Raw genomic sequence first — 25845 nt, 5'->3', positions numbered from 1 at the left:
TTTTTAATTTAGTTTCCAAACACCATAATCTTAGTTTTATTTAAATTTAATGATAACAATGTATCTTTTATTAGGCCAATATTTAAGTTCAAGCATTTTCTTTTCAAAGTTTTTAAATCATCTCCTGAATAAAAGACACTTTTATCGTCTGCAAATAACACAAATTGCAGAATTTTTGAGATCTCGTAAATATCATTAATAATAATATAATGTAAAAAGTTTAGGTCCCAGAACCGAACCTTGGGGTACTCCACATTCAACAATTAACCGCCAAAGTGAACCAATGGTTTTCTGTTTTATAAGTAACTACTTAACCAATTCAAGATTATGATTGTTCTTCTTACTCCATGAATACAATTTAGTCATCGAAATAGAATATTCTATCATATCAAATGCTGTCTTTAGATCCATGAATATTCCAATTCACATGTCACATTTAAGTGCTGTAAAATCAATTATATGAAATGGAAACATTATTTAGTTCTTCTTCTTCTCACAGGTAGGAGCACATGTTCAAACAGTGCTGGATGACGGGCAGGTGCTGGTGGAATGGGAGGCCGTCTATGGACTGGTCTGCCAACTCCAGCAGCTCCAACCAGTTCTTCTCACCCTGAAGTAAACGAAGAAATAGAATCATTCAGATCTGAACGTACCAACGATTGATAAATGAGGGCTAATGTCTTTCTTCATCTGATAAAACATTAACGTCTCCAGCAGCTATAAAACAATACTAAGTAACTGATACCTCAGCTTGTATTTCTTTAATAAAGTTGCAGGTGGATTCCATCCACAGGGCGGCTCTCGTCACTCTCCTGTAGAGGTCATGGTTGTCTGGGTTCACCTGCTCCAGGTACGCTGCTGCCGTCTCCTGCATGCTGGGTAACAAACTCCCCAGAGAGGAATCCAGGCACAGGTGGAAAATGGCCAATGCGGTGCTTTCAGGAAGATGCTCACTAGCCTGTGTGTGCAGAGCAGGGAAACTTTCAAATAAAAAAAATAAAACATAAAAAAACACACCACTACGCTATTTTTGGTGAACAATATGAGCTCACACCTTCTCGGGGGGGAGGACGCTCTGAAGGAGCTTCAGTGTGAACACGGCGGTGCCTATGTAGGTCATTCTCTGGTGAATGTGTGAAATATCTGCTGAATGGCTTTGGTGACTGCACAGAATATCCCCCAGCAGCTCCAGGCAGGCTCGCAGCTTCTCCCTCTAAAACACACACATACACACGCACACAAATGTCAGAGAAAAACACACACGCACACATTCACATTCAAGGGCTGTGTGAAAATGTGATCATTCCAGGGGATTGAGAATTGAATGTAATCAGATTTTAGGGTTATTTTGGGACGAGATTTTGATCTACCTCATCTCAGTGTGAATAAATTGAAACAATCTTTGTTCTCTGCTGTAAATATTAAAAAATAAGAGGTGAAGGCCAGCAGGGGGCAGTACAAGCACTGAGTATCATTTCTTCTTCTTTTTATGGGCGACCGTGGCTCAGGTGGTAGTGGGTCGTCTTCTGATCGAGAGATTGGGGGTTCGATCCCAGTACCTGACTATATGTCGAAGTGTCCTTGGGCAAGACACTGAACCCTAAGTTGCTCCCAGTGGTCAACTAGCGCCTTGCATGGCAGTCCTGTCCCACTGGTGTGTGAATGTGAGCGTGATTGGGTGAATGAGCTGATATGTAAAGCGCTTTGAGACTGCTTCAGTGTGGGGATAAAGCGCTATATAAATCAAGTCACTTTACCATTTACATTCTTAGACAGGTTTGGAACTTTGAGAAAAACCCTAGAGGTCTGCTACAAAAAAAAATAAAAAAATAAAACCCTACAACCCTCCACATAAATAAATAATAAAACGATGGCAAAACAGTTCTCAGGGCATGTATTAAACTGCAGAGTGTGCAAAAGGAACATACACTACAAGGAATGGGGTCAATTATCATTTTATTCACGTAATTGGTAATTAATTACAATTATGGAAAATTAATTAATTTTCCATAAATTGGAAAAATATGTTTCTGTTTATTTAAATTGTAATTGAGTTCAAATAATTGACTTTGTAATTGTAATTGTCATTGAAACTATAAAAACTGTCATTTACAATTTAATTAAAACGAAAACCTGGGGAACCATGTTACGGTTCTAATTAATAATATTAAAATATGTTTCATATTAGGTTTACCCACCAATTCTCTTGATTTAAAAATAATAAAATGATTAAAAAAAAAATAATCTGGGGTATACTGACAGAAAAAAAGGCTTAGATGCCCAGACCAGAAATATTAATACCAATATTATCATTGATTATGAAGCCTAACAAGGAAACTAATTAGATGATAGATAACATTTTTAGTGTATTTCACAGCTGATTTAAAACTGACTTAACAGAACGCTAACACAAGGGAAAGGTTACGTTTAATGGAATCATTTATTAAAGGCTCAGTAAATATGATTAATAGTAAATGAACTTTAGTAATTGAAAATGTAATTGCAATTGAATTTCAGGGGCAAACTTTTTTTTTTTTTTTTTGTAATTGGTAAAAATGTCAGTCACCATAATCATAATTGAGTTGTAATTGAACATAGATAATTGGAGACTTACTGTAATTGTAATTTAAAAATGGTAATTTTTTCAATTTTATTTGTAATAGGGAAAAATGCTGGTCGCCAAAATCTTAATTGAGCTAGAGTTGAACATGAATAATTAAAGTATTTTCAATACATTTTTAAATTACATTTATGCCCAGCATTTTCTAGTCAATTATGACCAGCATTGTTTCCAATTACAAGTATTATTTTCCCGTAAAAGTCAATTACCAAAGTTCAATTACAACTAATCACAATGACTGAGTCTTTAATAAATAAGCCCATGAAACCTTTCTCTTGCGATAGCTTTCTGTTAGCATCTCCTATGATAACGGGTCAGTTTTGATCCATGTCTTAAATCAGCTGTAAAATACACTAAAAAATATGATCTATCATCTAATTAGTTTCTCATCTCAGTTTGTTCTTTTTACTAATTAAATAATTAAGTAATAATGCAAGAAAAACAGAAGGCTGACTTTGAGCAAAGGTCAAGGTCACACATTGAAAGGAAATGTTGTTCAATGGTACCAGTCTGAGAACTGGATCTTAATTTGTGGCCAAGTTATAGGAAAAAAAGATACTTTTTTGTGACATCATGAACTTTGACCCCTCCCAATCTTTTTACTGGTAGGTCGTACAGCTTTGGTCCAATGAAATAAAACACTCCACTTGAGATGAGATTTTTAAAGATGTAAGTACTGAACTTGTATGATAAATATCGTAGAGATATGGAAAATGTTTTTTAACACTTGATGCGACCTGCAATTTTTAAGTGCCAAATACAATTATTCCATAATTGTAATTAATTATCAATTAGGCGATCACAATTATAAATGACCCCAACCCTGTACACTAAACACAAGCAGAGAGGCTGACAAATAATGATGGTGCATAGTTAAAAACATAAAAAAAATACACCAGTTTAACACAATTTACACACATAATAAATGTTTCTAAAGCCTTTATAACCTTGTATAACTCATTCAGCTCAATGGCCTGTTACACGTCTCCTTGACAGCTGAGCACCATATGCCTTTGTGTGTCTCTGGCAAATTGTCCCCCCTAACCACCCCCCCATACACCCCCACGAGCCCCCCCCCCCCAATCTCAGTGAAGTGTATCCATTCATCTGCATGAGAGGCAGTGGTGAGGTGTGTTGACTTGCCAGCTCCGTTCCCACCAGGCTGTGATCGTCCCACACCAGCTCAGAGACGCTCTCACAGAGCAGAAGGAGGGCGTCGCTCAGCAGCTCCAGAGCACGTTGGAATACGTGCAAACCTTCTAAGAAACAGGAAGTGTTGGATGTTTAAAGACGAGAGATCTTTTAAATAATGTGTAAAGGATTTCATTTATTCAGACGACTGTGCAGAAAAGGCATTGGAATGTGATAAAGTGTCAGAATTGGGAGTAATGTAGCAAAAATGCATTAAAAAAGCAAATATATGGCAAGAAAAAGTGATGGAAATAGGTTAAATATGGCACGTTTGGTGGAGTTGCAGAAAAAGGGGCTCAAATTATAAAAAAAATATATATATACTGTATATATATATACTTATCTATCATCCATCATGTGATAAAAGCACAAGGGAATTCTGAGCCTCTGACAATATTGTCGAGTTTTATTGAAATTGTGTATTTAAAATATATCGATAACTGCATTATTTCGTATAAATAAATGGTGGTGTAATTGGATTTTAAAAAACACAAAAATTGGTTAAAAGTTGCAAATTAAAGTGGGCAGAATCAAACAGAAAAAGTGTCTTCAAAACATCAATATTGGAACAATTATTTTAAATTGGCAAAAATAAGCATGTGACATTGGGTGGAAAAATGGTGGAAAGGGTTTATAAATGCCTAAAATGTGTTGAAAGTGGAAATAATTTGCAGAAAAGGCATTGAAATTTGATGTGTGAAGTGTCAGAAATGGGAGTTATGTAGCAAAAATACATTCCCAACCCAAGGTTGAGAACCCCTGGACTACAGAATCACAATTTCTACAAGGCATATTTGTTTACAGACTAAACCCAAATTAAAGCCTGACAAACAAGAACAATAACTAATCTTACTTGGGGTTGCAAAGGGGCAAAAAATAACCCCTATATTTTTGTGAATATTCAAAAACATAAACTTTTCATGGCAATTATTTATTGAAACTAAGCAAAAATTTGGAGTAACTTTTGAATAACAGATGCTGATATTTTCCCAACCATATTTAACATTGGTACAATTGTCCTTTATTTTCTGTATTTTTGAATACTGCACTTTTAAATTAAAATTTTCTATGCAGGTGATTAGTTGAATCTAGTTTTTATGAAATATATTACTTTCATTATGAAACATGATGTTATCTGTTCCCTGTTCATTCATTTCATTATTGCAATGAATTAAACTTAAGCTTTTTGGCACAGATTGCAAACAAAGTTTTGGTATTTACTGCATTTTTAATTTTTTTTTTATGCAAGTGATGAGTTTAATCTAGATTTTGATTTTTGATTCATTATAAAACATACGTTACGTGTTCCCTGTTAGTTATTAGAGTTATTTGTCAGGATTATAGGAAATGGGTGCAGGTGGGGCTTAAAAGTTCACCTTCGTTCAAAGTGGGGAGAAACCAAAAAAAGTTTCAGAACTACTGCATCAAAGCAATCAGCAGACGCCTCTGAGGAAGACTGACAGTTGGCAGTCAAACATGTCAGGAGATCTAAGTAAAATTTCCTGAAAAAAGTTGTCTAAATAAATGAAACCTTAACGTATTTTTGAAATACTTCAGGTCAAACTACCATAATAATCGTATGGATGCTCACCCGTCTTCAGAATAGGAATCGCGTGCTCCACGGTAGCGACGCTGAACTGAGCGAGCGTGAGCTGCTGGAACTGCAGCTCTAAGATGTTTTCCACACCGAGGTCAGGGAGATCTGCCGTGGCCACATCTGCAGGTGTGAGGGCCCGATCTGCTGCCCCCAGTCTCTGAGAGCTGCCACTAGACGATCCCACAGGAGAGGGAGAAAACAACACTACATTTCATTTCTCCTGGTTTTATACTGTATGTCACTCACTTACAAAAAGAGTCATCTCAGCTGAACAGGGGGGTAATTAGTGCAGTGTCTAGTTAGAGTTCCTATGTGTGTGTGTGTGTGTGTGTGTGTGTGTGTGTGTGTGTGTGTGTGTGTACACCTGTTAGAAGCCACGTCTCCATCCTGCCCGTCACCCCTGGCTCTCTGACCTGTGCGTCCCACTACAGAGGGACGGGGGGAGTACTCAACTCCAGGGGAGGAACTCTGTGATCTCTGAGCACCCAGGACCTCCTGGGGGCACGAGAACGAGGAGTTCTGGGAAAACTGATCTAAAAAAACCATAGATAAAGATTAGAGAAAAGATCTAAAATGTTACAGGTTATAAAGGTTAGGGCAAAGAATAGGTTTATCAGTTTGGTGAAGAAAAAAATATTACACATCATAAAACCAATAAATACCTGGGAAGCCATGGGTTTTTTTTTTTTCTTTGTTTTTGCCAACTGTCAGTTAATCGCTTTGATGTGTCCTTATGATATCAAAGTGATCAGCAGACACCTCTGAAGGAGACTGACGGTTGGCAGTTGAAAAACAACTCAGTAGATCAAAGTCAATTTCAAAGTCAAAAAGTTATCTGAATAAATTAAAACCGTAACAAATTATTTTAAAAAAGACAAAATTAACTTGCTGGAATTATCAGCAGACGCCTCTGAGGAAGACTGCCAACTTGGCAGTCGAAACATCTCAGAAGATCAAAGTCAATTTCACGAAAAAAGTTAACTGAATAAATAAAACCTTTACACATTATTTGGATACAATAGTTCATTAAAATGACTACATTTTGTGGTTAATTCCAATAAATATTGCCCATCAAAAGTTTATATTTTTGAATATTCTCCAAGCTTAAGTTGCCGTGGAAATTTACTGTAAATTTTCAGCCCTGTTGCATCCCCTAATCCTACTATAATCATCATTTGTTTAAGAAAATGGAAATGTGTGCGTATTTAAGGCGTTTTACCTTGTTTTGCTGAATAAAAGCTTGGATCTTGATGAAAACGCAGTCTCTTCCGCAGCTCAACACAAAGCTGGCGCAGGCAGGAAAGGGCCGCCAGGTGGAGATATTTGGCCACGCCTTCGCCTGTACCTGTACTCAGCTTTAACAGGGACAGAAGTTTCTGAAAACAGAAAGAGACGTTAAAGAGGCTTAAGAGAAAAAAAGTGTTCTACAGCCAGGTTAAAAGGTGAAATAAGAGTAAAACAGACTGTGACAGTGACAAAAGCCTGTAATAAAGTTTGCTAAATAAAAAGGCCAAGCTGAATTGAATTATCAGAACAACCATTTGTTTCCACTTCACTTTCCCTGCCCCATAAATCCCAGCCTTTTAATTCTACTTAATAGATTTAGTTAGTCTAAGGCCAGGGAAGGAAATAAAGGACTTTTCCAATAATGATTTCTATTGACATTATGACTGCTGGGTGACAGTGGGCTAATGACACTCTCCCTGAGACTGGTGTAATTAAATACAACACTTTATTAACTAAACAGAAATGTTCTCAGTGGCTCATTGGGGCAGAATAACGTCTGCTTTAATGCTTCGTCGATGGCACTGAAATGAAAAGCTGGGGTAACATATGCACTTAGTTGTTGGCACAGTGCTAGTAGATACATCACTAAGTTACACTCATGTAACTACACAGATGGAAGAACTACAGAGAAACCAAAAGCTTTTTGGTGAGCATTCAAAGACAGAGCTGGAAATTAGGAGTTCAATTTCTAAGTTACGCTATAATGGGACTAAGCTTTGAGAAAAAAGTAGTTAGGATGAATTAAGCTAAGATTAGGAAGATAAAAGCAGCTTTTTTTCAGCTGATATTTTTTTTAGAAAGACAGAAAATAACCCAGATCTGTGCAGCTGTAAAGCATCGTGACTGTCGAGGGTAAAACAGCGAAAGCTGCTAAAGCTAACGCCATGATGGGCAATAACCTCCCAGGGACTCAGACATCTTAGTGCAGTTCCCTTTATTCATTATTTAGTTCTCCAGTCAGTCAGATTAATTAGATTACATAGGTTAATTATCAATATCTGGGTTTATTATGGTGCTATTGTATGATTGTAATGTTCTATACTAGGGATGTAAGGATATATCCTAAATCAGATAAAAACAGATAAGGCACAGTAGGTGGTTCAATACTCTCCTTAAACAATAGGGGGTGCTGGGACTGTTTCAGTGATGCTTGTTTGTTCTGAACCAAGAGCAGTGGTGGGAGAAGAACTTTAATCGAACCAAAAAAAAGAAGACCGGCCCGAGCCTGACAGAACACGACCTGACTCCGTTTGACGCAAACGACGCCAATGTCTCTTTAAGACTGAACCAGTTTCAACCAGACACTAGAAGTGTGACAATACATCAATTATCAGATTAATCACGACTCGACACTTGACGATTCAATAACAATTAATAAATGTTCAAAATCGATTGTTTTTCATAACTAGTTCAGTCCCTGTAGGAAGTATGTAATGCAATAGAAAAGTGGGCTGATGACATCATCACTGTAAAGGTAGGACTGATGACATCATTGCAGTCTAAACAAATCCAACGTCACACACCCTTGAACCAAGCAGCAGCCAGGTTGAAACTCTCAGATCAGTCTGATCCTGATCCGCAGAGTTCCGATCGCTGCTCGCAGGACCAAAGTTAAAGTCACGCATGGCGCACGGACACTTAAAGGAACGGACCTGGTGAAGACGGCGATGGTGGCAGTTGACTCTTAAAGACTCAAACACACTTGGATGCACTCATCCAGATTAAAAGTTAGAGTTTGAAAGAATCAAGTGATGTATCTTATGATTTCAAAGTTGGCCTGAGAGGTATCTGTGCAGAGATCGTTCTCTACCAATAGAAACACTGGAACTGACCATCAGACGAGCTCCTTTAATCACACAACAACTTGAAAGTCTACAATCATAAGCATGTAGACAGCAATGATGATGAGCAGCTGTATATTTCACTCTGAACTTACAATACATTCCCTGGAATGGTTTAATAATTAATTGTGTTCTTTTATATCAAAAAACAAAATTCCACAAGTGTTCTAAGTTCTAAGCTGATGTTGCAGGTTTTATCTGTTTTTAAAGCTGCTTTGATTGTGCACAGTGTGATTTATGCAGCTCATTGAGGATTTAGTTTGGAAGTCTTTATATTTACTGGATGAGATAGCTTTTGTAGGTATTACTTTTAATATTTATTTATTTAGTAATATGATTACTGATGGATTTGGTGATATGATATAAATAAAAGATAATGGTGATACATCTGGTTGGTTACTTTAATTAATGGATACTGACACATAAACCCTGAAAAAAAAAAATGTGATAATTGTTGAATAATTGAATCGTAGCACCCTGAATCCTCATAGAATCATGAGGTTCCTTAGATGGCACAGCCCTAATATCTATGTTTATTATGGTGCTCTTGTGTGCTTGTAATGTAATCTATATACTCTATTACTGTCAGTTAAAGCATGTGGCGTGCGTCCATGTGGTACCTTAGCAATGTTTGGCCTTTGCAAGAAAATCTCAGCGGGAAAATCTTGCATGATGACATCACAGAGAAGTTCACACGTGGTGCGAACTAAGTTAGGATTGTTGCTGCCTAGAGAACTGTACACAAAGAAAAATACACACACACATCTAAAATAACAGTAGCTTATATATAACAGATTTTCACTGCATGACATTTTATAAAATAGACAATATTTTCATAAATATTATGATAAGGAAAAAATTGGAAAGATCTTTGAAGTTTTATACATAACTAGAAAATAGTTATGAAATTATACCAAATAGGGATGAAATAGTTATTATATTATATTATAATATTTATTAAATCTATTCAAATAATAATTTGAATAGATTTAGAGTCATTTTTTAAGATGTTTTCAACATTTCGTACAGTTGCACCAAAAGACATTTTGACAGTGAATAACATATAAGTAATGTGTTTAAAAAATGTGTGCAAAGTGAGTGCATATGTAAGATAAATATACAATTAAACATTTTTTTTAACTGAAAGAAATGCATTTGGAGAGAAAATTTCAGTATCGCGTTAATGAGCTTAATACAGTGTTTTTCAACCTTGGGGTCGTGACCACTTGTGGGGTTGCCTGAAATGCCTAGTAATTGATTGAAAACTAACTACTGATTAAAAAAATAATAATTAAAAAAATAATTATTATTGAATCTATATATTCTTATCTATTAATTTAAATATTAATTTATTATATAAATTCTTTGGGCGCTACAAGATGATTATCGTTGTAAATAGCGCTATATAAATAAAGCTAAACTGATTTATTAAATTATTTATTAACTAAAACACACAATTTGAACAACCGTGTTCTAAACTATCACTTTTTCAAATAGAAATCTAAAATAAAATGTAGTATAATGCAATTTGTCACTAATCCTGGCTACTCCGTACCTTTAACACAGAAAAACAAACAATCAGAAACTAATTCTAGAAAAAAAAAACAATTTGTGATATCGAAATGGGGTCACGATCCAAAAAAGTCAAAAACCATTGCCCCAATGCATTTAATTTTCTCTATTTTTTTGTTTTGGATTGAACTTTAATTTTCAAACAGATTTGGTGAGGGACATGCTTCATTTCTTACCTCTCATTGGACGACAGAATGTGCCTGTCTGTGTTTGTCAGAGTAAGCCACGGAAACACAGAGAACTTTAAACATCTCACAGATTCGTTAGCTGCACAAAAACAAGAGAGAAAGAAAACATGAAAAGTTTGATGATGATGATCCAATGGATTAAAAATAAAAAAAAATCAAGGCATTATATGCTGAACGTCACACCTGAAATCCTCTGAATGGGTACAAATTGATCACTTGACGTATTCTTGTGAAAAAATCCAGTTTCAGATGAATTTTCCTCAGGTAAAACAACTGCTGGTGCTGGAACAGACAATTCTAATTATTCAAGACAAGTATCCTAAGCAAATATATATTACTGTAGGTTACACGTGTCAAACTCAAGGACCGGGGGCCAAATCCGAGCCTTGAGAGCACCCCATTCGGACCACAGCAGAAAGTAAAAAAGCAAGAGAATCCATGAATAACTAGATAAATTACCAATTAATTCAGTTGTAGATATCTAAGTTAAACATTTCCAAGCAGGGCTCACATTTCCCTATGCTTATATCACATGATGGCAGACATTTTATCTCAAAGTGTTTAAAGAACTCTCAATTTTTCCAAAATCCTGCAATTTTCTTCAAATTATTCCACAAAATGTCACCAAATTACATAAAAATTGGTCACAAAATCTAAAAAATGTAGAGTGAAAATCCTGCAGGGACTGTTGTCATTTATTGGTTTAATATTATCTTTGCTGTACATATTTTTTTTATCATTTATTTATATGTGAAAGTGCAAACTATGCACAATAATGTTCAAATTCATAATTGCCTAAAATTTGAGGCCTACTTAAGATAAACTGCTGCACATTTGGCCCCTGAACTAAAATGACTTTGCCACCCCTGCTTTAGGTGCTTGAAATGTCAATAAAACGGCACAAAAATGCATCTCATAATTGATATTTAATTCTATTCTCTCCAAAATTAAACACAAAAGTAAAACTATGTGCCTTATTTTTGGCTCACCTGTTAAAGCTGCATTCTGCGGTCCATGTGAGTAGACATCTGTCTGACTGGGGAGGAGATCAGGAAGCATGAACAGCTGGTCCAGGGTTCCATCAATGACAGCTCGCTGTCTGGGCTTCACGTTGGGAGAGAGCTGAGTGAGGAAGTCCACCGCACCCACGTCTCTCAACATCTGGGCTGAACTTGGATGCTTTGAGGACAAAATAACAGCAAAAGTTTAGTGCAAACATCAATTATTATATTTAAATGTGAAATGCACTGTTATCCATTGTTCTATGAATCTGTGATCACCACATTTATGTAATTATCTGTATAATATCCACTGTTCAGCGTTCACAGTATCACAAACGGGAGTATGGTAGCAAAAATGCATTAAAAGGAGCAAAAATATGACAAGAAAAAGTGATTAAAAAATAGGTTAAAATATGGGAAGTTTGGTAATGAGCAAAAATTGGCTCAAATTGTATTTGAATAAAAAATATTCTTAGTATCTTGAAGGCATCTGGCGACCCCAAGGTTGAGAAGCCCTGCAGTAGATCATCTGTTGGACACTATGGCACAAATCGCTGGAAATTAGTTAAATTACCCAATTTATTTATTCAATCTTGTTATTATTTGTATTTTATTATTTATTATTTGTATTTTATTATTTATTATTTAAGTATTTTTTCCTAATTTAAGTACGGTATATTTCATTTTATTTTGTTTTTTAAACAATGTATTTATTCTAATTTGAGTTTATGGCGCATGCAGGGCTCTGGTCCTGTGGGAAACATTGAATATCAATAATTAAAAATAAATAAATAAACTTTATTAGTGAAATTGTTCTCATTCTAAATGACAAAAGGTGTTAATTACAACAGGCTCGGTTTGTCATTTAGATTTGAATGATTGTCCAACAGTAACAAAGTGTACCTTTGATAGAGTTAGGAGCAGATCAAGGACCTCATTGCTCATGGGCACCTCGGGAAAGTTGAACCACTCCAGTAAATACACAAAGAGCATCTTTTCCTGGACGACATCATGGATAGAAATGAGAGAATGGTCCAGTTTACTAAGAACACTCTTCAACGCTCGAACCCTGATCTCTACCAGAGAATGACCTGCAGTATGAAGGAGAAACAAGTGAAAACAAACAGACTCAATGAATTAATGGTGATAAGTAAGGAACCAACACCTGGACCAAGCCAGGAACCGTTGCTATTGGCAACTACCGCGACGAGCAAGAGCCTACCTATCTTCTTAATGAGAGCGGACAGCTCCATGTCCACCGTAGCGTTGTAACGACTCTCCAGAAACACAGATAAAGTAGTAAAGATGGAATTAAAGCAGCCGGGTGAGAGTCAGTGACTTTGTCCGTCTGTCGGTGTCATTTCAGCGGCGTCTCACAGCGTTTAAGGTTTGTTTTCAACGAGCCGCGCGCCAGCTTCACGTCACTTCCGGTGTGGGTCAGTCCCACGGTGCGTTCACGGAGCAGGACTGCGTAGGAAAATCGAGACGCGTCAGAGTAAACACTATTTAATAATGACACAAAGTCTATGGAGATAGGTTTGTGTCTTTATTATTCAATCAGAAACAAAATTTTCCATTGAATAGTATCACCAATCATCAAACAATATTGTCAATGCAAAAAAAAAAGTGGACCCAAATAATTGCAGTTAAACACTTTGTTTTGATTGATGTAAACTTTTATTTATTGAAAAGTTTTTTTATTGAAAATGTTGTTTTTTATTTTTTTAAGTAAACTTTTTTTGGTTCAAAAAAGTTTTTTTTTTTTTTGGTTGAAGTGAATTTGATTTGTACTCATTGCAAAGGTTTTTTGTATTTTGGCTATATCATGGGTAGTACATGTGTGTCTTCAATGTTCAATCATAAAATAAAACATGTTTTTAATATATATATATTATTTTTATTTTATTTTATTTTTTTGTGGGGGGGCTCAAATAGTTTTTTGCGTTCACACTTTTTTCTTTGATTGAAATAGTAAAGACACAAATGTACTACCCATAATATGGCCCAAATACAAAAAACAAAAAAAATACTTAATGCAATTATTTGGGACGCAATTTTTTTTTTACCTTGATTGAAAAGGATTTTTTGTTTTTGTTTTTTGTTGAAGCAAGAAAAAATGGCGAGCCTCTGCAAATATTGTAGAATTGTTGAATTTTTGTATTTGAAGGGGAGATATCCACACCTGAATTAGTTGGGAATTTACACAATGATTCATATTTTCTCTGTCATTTTTACTTTCTCCTGCGGACTGAATGGGATCCTCTAAAAGGACAGATCTGGCCCCTGGGCCTTAAGTTTGACACACGTGGTTTAGAGCTCATAATTGTAAATGCAAGTTGGGGTTTTGAATGTATTCTGGGGGAAACAGGAGTGGAATTTCTGCTAAACTGACATGTAGCAGTCCTATTATTATCCTGTCATTAAAATTAATCTGCTTAATAAGTTAATGTGCATCATCCTCTCTGTGCAATATTTAATCCTTTTTGTGTGAATTAATCCACTTGCGCAAGATTTTGCACTTCAGAGATGACACAGATACGATCTGCAGACAGGGTGATAATGAACAAACTTAGCAAATGCTAATTGGATGTCGTAATAATGATAAAACAACCGTGCTTTGATATTTCTAAGTTGGTTTAAGCACTTTATTGATTCAGTCCCGTGGTATAAATTTAGCTGCTGCTTTAATGTCTTTGGGTGGTTTTCATTGTTTTAACTAACTTTTTTTCCCCATAAGCTTCTCCAATTTCACACACCATTTCCATCATAACCGTTCCAGATAGTGTAGCACGCCTTTGTTAATGTGAGATGACATTCATGTGTCTTTCAGTTTTGTAGGTTTTTGTTCTGAGTTTATTTTTTATCTGTCTTGTAAAGGTTAAAAAAAAGTCTTTTGGTTTTCCAACCAGTGATACAGAAATAAAGAAAAGACACATTTCAACAACATCCTCTAAATGTAAAATGAGAGTATTGACAATTAGTGACTGATTTGATGTTCAAATAAAAATGATCTTTTTCCTGAAGAAAAAATATGTGGGTGAAAGATGCATTTTTAAAGTAGAGTTTAAGTTTACTTATAAAAGCACTGTTTGCGTCACAGGCTATGTCTGCATTAAAGTTATCCTCCACTGTTATTACAAATATGGCCTTAAATTTTTCAAATGTACACGTTATTTTGCACCATATTTGTTTTATTAACTTTTAAAAATAGCACTACTTTACAGTTTAGAAGCCTGTGTTCCTCCATCTTGAAATCATGTGATTGATGATGTCACACGGCCCCACTGCCTGTAAACATCCCATTGTTTTCTATTGGAGTGAAACATTCAGCCTGATTTTTACATAATTAAGCAGCTTTTTAGATTATTTAGCAGCTTTTTTAGATCATTTAGAAGTTATTTCAGTCATAATGCCAACTTGTGCTGCTTTTGGTTGCTCTAAATAATCAGGAAAAGTGAAACATGTCAATTTAAACCTCTTCTGTTTACAGAAAGAGGATGAAAACAGTTGTGACCAAAAAATAGTCTTGGACCGCAGGGGGCGACAGTTCCAACTCTGCAGTTTGGTAGTCAACAATGAAGCGGAGAAGAAGAGCTCTCCTAGGGGACCTTGGCTGTCTGAATATTCCCTCCTGTCTCCTTTCTTATCCACTTTTCCTTAACCTCATGAATGAGGAAAGGTGTAGACTTCCTAAAGAAGTTAGGGAAAGGTGATCATGTTTGTTTTGACAATCAGATGCACTTACACTAGGTGATGTTAGTGACGTCTGCCGTGGTGAAAAAACTACAAATTTCCAAAAATTGACTAGAAATGCATTGAAAGCACTTACCACTGATATAATCTAAAAAATTACAAGGTTTGAATGTCAATAAAAGGAAAAGAGGCTACCAGGCTACAAGGAACAAAAGTGAAACTAAAAGAATGTCACATTGAGAATGATTGCTCATTAATATGAATTATGTTGAATAAAACATCATGTGGATAAAAACGTCTCTGATCCCTTTTAGATATAATCTGATAATATGGCTTACATATAACAATATATGCCTTTTAGATTATTTAAAGTTGTTCAAGGCTCATTATATCATTGATAACTTACATGATCTCCGTTATTTGTCGGTCATCATGATTTTTCGGAAGCGCTCGGGTGCGCGTGTGCCTTTAAATGTTGTCACCGCAAGGAATTGTGGGTCAGCATTGTCTCGTCTCCTTTGGTAAAGGATGTATCAATGTTCCTAGGCTAAATGAGGTAAAAAAGGAAGCATTGAGACACCTTTCCTTAGCTAAAAGAGAATTGGAGCATTCCTTATCACTTAAACACTTCCGGGGTTAAGGAAAAGTGGATAGAAAAGGAAATAGGAGGGACTATTCGGGCGCAGCGTCACTCTCCCTTAAACAGTACGCTGACACGCTCTGGTGGCTGAAGTTAGAAAATAATCACAGACTGTTGAAGGACTCCCACCCAAAAGGACTTCAATCCTCAGGGTTTTTCAACTGTCTGTGACTTACTCTCTAAATTCAGTGTCCCACAGTTTGACATACAGGCTAGAACCCATCCTAGGATGAGGTGAAAGTGGGATATGAAACTATCACCCACAGGAGCAAAACAAAAGAAAAACGGCTAATGTATGCATTCATTAGAGAATCTGAGAAAAACGGAATCCCTGCATGTGATAATAAGCCCGTCTCTGTGTATAATGCTACAGATTGACATGTTTTTTTAATTATTTGACTCACGCTGTCGCACAAATTTCACTTTGTGTCGAGTTTACACCTTAGTTTCAAACTAATATATGCTAAAATAATTCTCCACAGCCTGCTATTTGTTACAGTTTAATCTGTTTATTCTGTTTTGACACAAACCTACTTGGTTAAATATTTATATCCGTGTACCATGTGGTAAAAAACCACAGAAAAGTTTCTTGTCAGGCCTAATTTAACGTGTAGACATCACAACCTGCCTTACAGTGTCATGGGTGTTAGAACCGTTGCCCCCCCCCCAAACACATCAAGTGAAGGCAGAACGATCAACACTAATGGGCTCTGATAATTAGTGTCTTTCTTAACATAGAGCCTGTGTGTGTGAACTGAGCAGGTTGGGGAACGACTGTCACACACTGACAATTTAAAGGAAAACAAACAAGGAAGAAGTTGGACATGATATGAACCAAATTAGGCTGGCAGTGGTAAACACAATGTACTTTAAAACAATACTGACACTAATGAGGAAGGAACCATATAAATCCATAGCTATGGAATAAGTTTTACTCACTGTATGAAAGGTTTGAAAGTACTTTGAAAGCCAACTTGATGTATTACAAGTACAAATTAGAAAAGGCTTTTCTAACTTTAACTTTAGTACAAGTAAAAAAATAAAAATAAAAAGGGAAAGGATTCCTGGTATTTCTATTGTTATCAGATGTCTGTAGTGTAAAAAGGGGCGTTAACTATTTCACTATTTGCACACAGTTCAAAGTTGACAGATTTATGATAATAAAAAACGATTAAAACATTTTTAAAGACAGACGAGTTGTTTTGCTTTCCACTTTCCATCCATACCAATTAGACTTGTCCTGCACAATCTGATTTTTTCAGAAATAGAAGTAGAACACTTACCCACCATATTCTATATCTGCAATTCACTTTAGGATATATACGACTAAAAAATTAATTTAATCAAACACGCTCGACAAGTGAGCCACTCAAAGAACAAGATAGATCTTTTTTCGTCCCACAGTGGGAAAATTTGATTGTAAAGTAGCACATGCTGAAATAAACAGCAATTCTTTGCAACAAACCACGTTTAAAAAACATGTGATTTTTTTCACGTTACTTAATTTTTACCAAATTTACAGCAATGTATGGTTTTTTTTCTCGTAAAATTATGTCAATGTAAAATCTAAATGTTACATTTAAATATAAATGTTAAATCTAAATGCTAAATGTAAATTGGTAAATCCATATAAAATAAGATTTACATTTAACATTTAGATTTAACATTTAAATTTAGATCCAACATATGGATTTAACATTTAGCATTTAGATTCAACATTTAGATTTAGAATTAGAATTGAACATTTAGATTTAGATTTAACAATATGAACAATTTGAAATTTAGATTTAATACTTAACTTTTAGATTTAGATTTAAAATGAATATTTAACATTTAGTTTTGATATTGACATTATTTTTTACGAGAAAAATAAATATCTTAAATTTCACAATAATTTCTGTAAATCTGCTCAAAAGTAACGTTAAAAAAAAAATCACAAACGTTTTAAAAGTGGTTTGTTGCAAAAAGTTGCTGCCTATTTATGGAATGACTGTAGCATTAATAATAATAATAATAATAATAATAATAATAATAATAATAATAATAATAATAACAATAATAATAAATATGCATCTTTTTTTTGCGGTGCAGCTCTTTTTCAACAACCCGATGCGTGTATAAATATATATATATATATATATGTAAATAAAAAGTAAATAATATTGTATTTTATTTCCACCCTCTGAGGATAAACCATCTGTTCCTCGGATCGTCTCATGCATGTGCGTGTGCGCGTCTCAACCATCTCCCACAATTCAACAGGCAACAAAGGAAAATAGGAAGAGGCCGAGCGGCTAGTGCTAGCCTAGCTAAGCCCAAGATGTCACCTCATTGTGTGCTTCTACTCCGCTTTAAAGGCATTTATTAACAACCTAAAGCAACATTTGGACATAAAACCACTGCGCACTTCATCTCTGGCTCTTAATCAGACTCACAGGAGGAAACGGACATTTTTTTTCCACCAGGAAACGCTTACAAAGCTAGCTCTCCTTTTGAGTAGTGGGTTAGCATTAGCTAGCTACAGGAGCGTGTCTTTCAGCCATTTGATTAGAAACAAACATCATTACGTAGTTTTTATTTTTATTTTCCCGACGCAGGAGAAGAAGATATAAGGTAAGACACAACAACACGACTCATATTTAGAGAATAATATACTTTAGAAGTAAATGCTAACAACTCACTAGCTTTTAAGAGTTAGCATATAACACCAGTAATTACACTAATTGGGAAGTTTTAACAGACATAATAGTTTCCTACATGCACAGTCTACGCAGAATCACAGTTAATGGATAGTTAAAGCTATGAATATATTTCCGTTTTAGTTTTTGACTGAATGAATAAAGTGTTAAGCTAATTATTGTAGCTTAGCATTTGGTAGCATGCTGTAATGTCCCTCAGGCCCCTCCAGGTCAGAACAAACCGAGCTCGACAGGTTTCAGATGCCACATATTGATTGAAAATATAGAATTACTAGATTTCAATGCTACTGTCAAATAATAATCGTAATCACGTTAATATAAAGCTGCAGGTTGTGTGTGTTTTTTCCCCATAGCATTCAATGATAGGAGGTGGAGGTGGAAGTTGATCCATCCAAACTGAGTCACCATTTTCCTGCACACAAATGGTGAGTAATCACTTTGCAGCTGTCCTGATTAGCAAGCACTTCTTTTTAGATTGTGCAAGTCGTGCATGGTTCTTACTGTTAGTTTAAGAAGTCGTTGGTCATTAGTTATTAGTGCTGGAACAGTGGTGATGATGATGATGATGATGCTGCATTTAAAACAGCTGTCATACTATGACATGATTGAGATCATTTTCACAACTCTTCTGACATTATGGTAATATTTACAAGTTACTTTTAATATGAAAAGGCCCTCTGTAAACCTCTGTACTGTAAGTTTTATGGGAGAAACTGTAAATATGCATTAAATAACAGCAGAAATAAATAGAAGAAATTAAAAAAATATTTTTTCATTTATTTAATGGCAAAGTACAATGGTTCTAGTGAAATCCAACCACACCATTAAAGTTGTAGGTATTTGTCATCAACCTTGGGGTTGCCAAATTCCTTCAAGAAATTGAGATGTTTTTTTTTTTTTTTTTTCACATTTGAGCTCATTTTTGTATATTTTTACCATTTTTCTGTGACTCCAAATTTTCCACCTAATGTTTCATATGTTAACATTTACATCATGTTATGACCATTATTTGTCAGTTTAAGTTAATATTTCCTACTTTTTAAAAAAATATTCTGCGACTTTTAAGCCAGCCACCTTTTCTGTCTGCTTTTGGCAACTTTTAACTAATTTCTGTGGCTTTTAAAATCCTGTTACACCATAGATTCATAGAACAATGGACCATCATTTTGCTGATTTTATGGATGGGCCCCAAAAAACTTTCCCCTTTATTTCCCCGTATAGATAGCCCTGTCTCCACTTGACTGTTTTTTAATTTTTATATTTTTTAATGTGTTAAAATCTATGGTAGTACATTTTTATTATATTTAAATTAGTTTACTTTTTTTCTCACTCAACAGGAAGGGATGTCTTCTCTTGCTTCATGACACATGTGTTGCGTGGCGTGATGGGAGACAACTGTGGATAGTACTTTCATCAGGAAACCTGAAGATCTACTCCATGCCCCCGCTTTGGAGGGCCTGTCAGAATGAAGAAGATAAGCCTTAAGACCATACGCAAGTCCCTCAGCATTAAGGGCAAAGAGGAGGGGGACTTCTCCATGCTCCAACAGCCCCCGGTGACTTCAGAGTTTTCCAAGGAAGAGTCACTTTTTGGGGGTTGCTACACCAAAGACCTGTCTGGATGTGACTTTGGTAGCGAAGAGGACAAAGGAGGGCAAAACAAAGGGCGTGTGAAGAGCGAGAGCCTGATGGGGTCGCTAAAGAGGAGGCTCTCTGCCAACAAGCAGAAGATGAAAGTGAAAGGCTGCTCATCTGCCATTGGTTCAGTGGACGATGACGACACGTTTTCCTCCTCGTCAGTGCCTATCACTTTCAATGAAGTCAAAGCTCAGAGACCGCTGCGATCGGCCTCGTTGCGGAGTCACCACTATAGCCCGTCGCCGTGGCCTCTGCGCTCGGCCAATTCTGACGATTCCTGCATCAAGATGGAGGTAAAGGTCAAAGCTATGGTTCACTCTCCCAGTCCGAGTCCAAACTTAAATGGTGTCAGGAAGGAATTCCATGATTTCCAGATGGAAGGGCTCTTTCAGGACCAGGCGGAGGCGTTAAAGAACCTCCAGCAGCCACAGAACGGCGAGCTGCATTTGAACATTGATGACAATGACGTGCCTGTGGTTCTGGGGCTCACGCCTCAGGACTACATCCAGTACACAATGCCTTTAGATGAGGGAATGTACCCCGAGGGCTCCCACTCCTTCTGCCTGGACGGTCCGTCTCCAATGGAGGTGGCGACGGAGACGGACGACGTGTCGATTCACACGGATGAGGGACAGGAGGACCATGAACTGGTCGCTCGGAAGCCCGCTGACCTATTCATGGTAACCTCAGTTAATAGTATTCTTCTGGGTTCTGCTGGTGTGATGATCCAAAGCTCCAGAGCAGAGGTTCCCCCTCCCCTTTCTCCACTCCTGCCGCCCTTGAGCAACACCGGTCGTTTCCCCAGGACTTTTTCTGGCTTCAGTTCGTCAGATAGCCAGGTGGCTGAACGGGTAAGACAGCATCTCAACTTTGACCCCAACTCCGCCCCTGGCGTCAGTCGGGTGTACGACTCGGTCCAGAGCAGCGGGCCGATGGTGGTTACCAGTCTGACGGAGGAGCTGAAGAAGCTGGCCAGGCAGGGCTGGTACTGGGGTCCCATCACTCGCTGGGAGGCTGAGGAGAAGCTGGTGAACCTGGCCGACGGCTCCTTCCTGGTCCGAGACAGCTCTGACGACCGGTACCTGCTCAGTCTGAGCTTCAGATCGCAGAACAAAACCCTCCACACGCGAATCGAACACTCCAATGGACGCTTCAGCTTCTATGAGCAGCCGGACGTGGAGGGACACACGTCCATCGTTGACTTAATCGAACATTCTATCAAAGACTCAGAAAACGGAGCTTTTTGCTATTCCAGGTCCCGCCTACCGGGGTCTGCGACCTACCCGGTCCGACTAACGAGTCCAGTATCTCGATTTATGCAAGTGCGCTCCCTGCAGTACCTTTGTCGCTTCGTCATTAGGCAATACACGAGAATAGATCTGATCCAAAAACTGCCCTTACCCAACAAGATGAAAGATTACCTGCAGGAGAAGCACTACTGACGACACAACGGTGGTTTTCATTTGCACTTTTCTCTACAGTTTTGGGACGACTGGTCAACGTGGGCTTGGTAACAGTTCAGTCTTTGGTTTCCACTGTTCTTCTGACGTGGTTTGGAGGCGCTACGACCAGGTGTCCAAACTTAAAACAAAAAAATCGTAGACTAATACAGCAAAATAGTCTAGTTGAATCCGCTAAGTGCAGATATTACGCTTTCACGTGTACTTGCAACAACTCTCAGAAAGCAGGCGGATGTTCATGGAATTTATATCCATTTAATTGTAGATTCCAGAAGTCATTTCAGGATGAAAAAGTAAAGCTACGGCAGATTTTTAGGCTCTGGAGGCTGACCAATTAAGATGCTTTTCTTTCACATTTTTATTTAAATTCAAATGTTTTAGTAGAATTTATTTAATCACCAGTTTGGCTTAAGTTACAGATTAGATACCTTTGCAGTCGTATGAAACAAATATTTAAACAGAGACTTATGGTCTGTGACAACAGTAGATTATTGGGATTTCATTTTATTCAGTAACATTGTTGCATTTAGACATTTTTTGATATACCACAGATGCTCAAGGGCTTTGTCATTCCATTAATCCCAAGCACCATGTCTTTATAGAAAACGACAACAAAAAACATAAACATTCCCTTTAAGAAACAAGGATTTACAGAATTACCACAACTGTTGTTATTCAACAAAACATCCAAAATGAGTCAGTCTTTCATTAGCCTTGAAAGTACCGTAGCTTTAAACTGTATGGCGGCATGTGGTGGTCAATGCAGCATGTAAGCTCAATGGTACCAATAATGCTGGATTTAATATGTTGTGCTGTTGAAGAAAAAGGCCTGAAAAGTAACTTTTGGAATTTTTTTGATATCAGAAGAAGTACAATTGTCTGCATTAGGAATGTCAAACCGTGCAACGCAGCTCAGGCATCATTGTTGTCGTCACTCTCTTTAATAACGCTTGGTTTTGCATGTAGTTACGACTCGAAGATTGTCATAAAAATGCTAAAGAGCTACTTTAAGAGATGATGTCACTGTAAAGGGTTTTTTTGACACACAAATTAATTAAAGGCTGTTAAATGCACATTTCAGTTCACTTCAGCTCATTAAGATGTTAAAAAAATAAATAAAAACACTGACAGCAACTTGAAGTGAACCTGTAGTAAAAATGTATATAACAAAAAATGTTCAATGTATTACCAATAAACAAAATATGAGCAAACTTTTATTTAAAAAAACACTTTAAAAGGACTTTTTCGAAACAATTTTATACCTTGAGGCATAAACTATGGAGAGCTGCCATTTTGGTCAGGACATGACGCACGTTCGTTGACTCCTGTTAGACCTTGGTTGGTCTACACTTTTTTAACAATGGCAGATTGTAAAGCTAATGGTTGCTATGACAGCAAGAGAAAAACATTACAAAAACTTTTATTTTGCAAAATAACAACACTAAGTAAGAGTTATCCAGATGTTGGCTCCATAATATTGATACACACTTTGGACCAAATTCAGTGATATGCAAGGACCTCTTCAAGCCGAGCTGCCCTGAGACGGATCTGCGGGCTAAGCTAATGGGCTAAGCTAATGGGCACAAAGTCAAAGATAGAAACCAGACACGATCCGACAGTTCTTTCACAGAAAGTCGTTGAATGCAGCTTGTAAACATGCTTTTTCAGAGCACTACTATGTTTCTGTTTACAGGGGATACTATTGGGGGGGGGGGGCTGTCATGGCAGTAACCACACCCCCACCACATTGTTTCCTCTTATTTCCTTGTGGCTAAATGATGAATTCTGTCAGGAGAACTTACCTGTTGGTTAGGGCGTTGTCAAGTGCTGATCCTGCTGTCCATGAACAGATATCCTTTCACGCGGCTTTCATCACAGTTTCTAACTACTAAGCCATGGCTCGTTTCTGCTGCTAACAACAGTTAATTCTGATGCTGATTGGGTGCAGAGAGGCTCACAAGAAGCAGGAAGTTGGTGAGAAAGGTGATATTTAATGATCCTCTCCTAACATACAACCTGGATGCTGCACTTTTATCACTTAAAGACGTGGATACACACGGCTGCGTTTCGACGAGAGAGAGAAACGACACTTCCCACCAATTCTTTTAACGAAAGTGTGTCATATCCTGTTCAAAATGGCAACTCTCCTTAGTTTTTGCCACAAGGTAAAAAAAAAACATTGTAAAAACTCTTTTTAGTGTGTATTTTATCTCTATAAAACGGTGCACATATTCAGTCGGTTTATCGGTTATAGATTAAACAGATTTTTTTGTTGTATACATTTTCACTACAGGTACTACTTAATAAGAAATCTCAAGCTAATCGAGCTGAATTGATGTCAGAAAAGCTTGTTTTATGTCACTAGGAGCTGGACATGTATGAAACTAACCTCAGATATAGTGTTTGCTAAGGTTAAAGAAGAAAACAAGTTCAAGGCATTTCTAATCCACCCTGTCCTCACACAGCTGCACTACCCCACTCATCGTCTCTCTACTGGGCTTTTTGTGCCAGAGTAAAGGGAAGAGCACACAGTATGCGACGCAAGTGCTTTATACGGATACTTGACAGGGAAATTGTGTTTTCACATTATGAATGCGCATCTTTTTTTGACAACCGCGTCCTTAAAAGTATTGGGAGAACTGGTCCCTCAGACACGTTTAGTGGATCGTAAGCAAAGAGTGCTAGGTCTAGTTAGCTAAAAAAAAAAAAAACGTGGGTGTTAAAGGAAGTCATGGTGAATCTAGCACAGCAGAACGTAGATAGGAAGTTCCAACGGTCTTGCATGTAAAAAAAAAAAAGCTTTGAGTTGTATAGGAATGAAGGATTAGGTCGTGTTTCTGGTTGTGTAGAAAGATGTTTGTATGTCTCACACACACACACACACACACACACACGGGCTGGACATACTTTGTGTTTTTTTGTACTAGAGTGTTTTTTATGAACAGTTTTGTGACGTTTGTGTTCCGGGGGTGGCCTGGCTGTACAAAAAGGAATGTACTCTTGTTTGAGGTATCCATTTCATCTACCTGCAGAACAGTTTTGGAAAGTATGGGAAACATAAAAACACGTTATTTGCACTTGAACATTCTCGTTTGACTGTTACTGCCTGGAGTTGTCCGTCTTTGGCAGTTTTTTAAAAAATTTTTTTTAAAGTACAGTCCCACGTTTTTCTTTTTGTTCATATAACTGTAATTAAAACAATTTGTTCGACATATCCATCATGGTATACACAGAGTGAGGCACCAGCGTCATTTGAAAGCTACAGCTAATGCTATTAAGGAAATGTGGACGTAGATAATTTCTTTTATTAGTGGGTGAATGATGTGTTTGGTTTCAAATGTGAGCTGTAAAGTGTTTTTCTTTTTTTTTTTTTTTAACAACAATGATCTTTTTAATTGTATGTCCATTTAAATCAGCCACTTGTTGCTCTAGATCTTACGGTATTTTCTTTAAAACATGATTGCCTTCAGTGTTTGATGCTCTAAGCGCTGTATAGCACTTCTAAAGCGTCTATTTGTGCATTTGAAGGTAATTGTTTACAGCGTTATGTTCAGACACGCCCGTTTTTCTTGCGTTTACTCTCTTCGACGTGGACATGTTGGTACAATTTATTTGAAAACTTCAGTTTCTTTCTTGTTTTTAATGTGTTTGTACACATTTGTGCTGCTTCTGGATATGATTGCCTTCCTTCCATGTATGTTGAACAGTGAGGATGTAGAATGTCACCAATGTAGATGATGTATTATGTACAAATAACAGCCGTGGTTGGTTATTATCTTCTTGGGAGAGCAAAGCTAATTTAAAAAAGAAACAATTTTTGCAATTGGTTAACAACCGTAGTTGGTTAAAAGAGAATCTGTAGCTATGAATTAAACCCTCCGTAGAGCTAACCAGTTAACTCCAGTTTACATCGGTTATCGCTGTCAACTTTCCAAAGTAGAGGTTTTCTATTTTTTTTTTTTCCTTTGGAAAAAAATCAGCAGTGATTTATTGCACATTTTGGATACAGTTCAAGAGGTTTTTGTATCTGCCAACTATAAATTATAAATAAAACTATATTCTAAAAAAAAAAAAAAAACAGCTTGCATTTTCTTCTCACAAAACTGAGATAAACATTTTGGTGCTGATTAATGGGTTTGGGAAAAAAAGCATTGCCAGGATATGTATATAAGTGGATAATCAGACAACTTGAATGAGCACAATCTACACATTTATGGTACAACGAGAGACGAGTACTAAGAAAAGCAATGCACTTGGTAAAAATGTGGAAAGACCAAAAAAAAACCTGGATTTAAAGCGTTAGTCAACTTGTCATATTCTAATTTATTTTCATTATTTTTTCTTGCCATATTTTACTTTTAATGCATTTTTGCTACATTACTCTCATTTCTGACATTTCTCCATCAATTTTCAATGCTT

The 25845-nt window shown here is 36.7% G+C and overlaps 2 protein-coding genes across 3 annotated transcripts in view; one reads left to right on the top strand and one right to left on the bottom strand.

The window, feature by feature from the left end:
• The window catches only part of rttn (rotatin), a 59604-nt gene extending 46893 nt beyond the window's left edge, over window positions 1-12711 (bottom strand). The window contains exons 1-13 of one of the 2 annotated variants that reach the window (XM_028434873.1): window positions 12520-12711; window positions 12201-12388; window positions 11286-11475; window positions 10480-10578; window positions 10285-10375; window positions 9157-9271; window positions 6628-6784; window positions 5773-5941; window positions 5403-5578; window positions 3764-3879; window positions 1055-1213; window positions 746-958; window positions 498-610 (exon numbers count right to left, since the gene is read on the bottom strand). In XM_028434873.1, the coding sequence (XP_028290674.1) occupies window positions 498-610; window positions 746-958; window positions 1055-1213; window positions 3764-3879; window positions 5403-5578; window positions 5773-5941; window positions 6628-6784; window positions 9157-9271; window positions 10285-10375; window positions 10480-10578; window positions 11286-11475; window positions 12201-12388; window positions 12520-12550 (1817 nt within the window). In that variant the 5' untranslated portion in view covers window positions 12551-12711. The remainder of the gene's footprint in view (window positions 1-497; window positions 611-745; window positions 959-1054; window positions 1214-3763; window positions 3880-5402; window positions 5579-5772; window positions 5942-6627; window positions 6785-9156; window positions 9272-10284; window positions 10376-10479; window positions 10579-11285; window positions 11476-12200; window positions 12389-12519) is intronic. The other variant, XM_028434874.1, reaches the window with a different exon arrangement.
• Window positions 12712-17891: 5180 nt separating this feature from the next.
• On the top strand, window positions 17892-24166 carry socs6a (suppressor of cytokine signaling 6a). The gene is made up of 3 exons (XM_028434875.1): window positions 17892-18243; window positions 18683-18754; window positions 19667-24166. The coding sequence occupies exon 3, from the start codon at window positions 19795-19797 to the stop codon at window positions 21406-21408; it is 1614 nt and encodes a 537-aa protein (XP_028290676.1). The 5' UTR covers window positions 17892-18243; window positions 18683-18754; window positions 19667-19794; the 3' UTR covers window positions 21409-24166.
• The last annotated feature ends 1679 nt before the right edge of the window (window positions 24167-25845 follow it).

Source organism: Gouania willdenowi, chromosome 20 (assembly GCF_900634775.1).
Source record: "Gouania willdenowi chromosome 20, fGouWil2.1, whole genome shotgun sequence".
Lineage (NCBI taxonomy): Eukaryota > Metazoa > Chordata > Actinopteri > Blenniiformes > Gobiesocidae > Gouania > Gouania willdenowi.
This window is presented reverse-complemented; position numbering and strand designations above follow the sequence as displayed.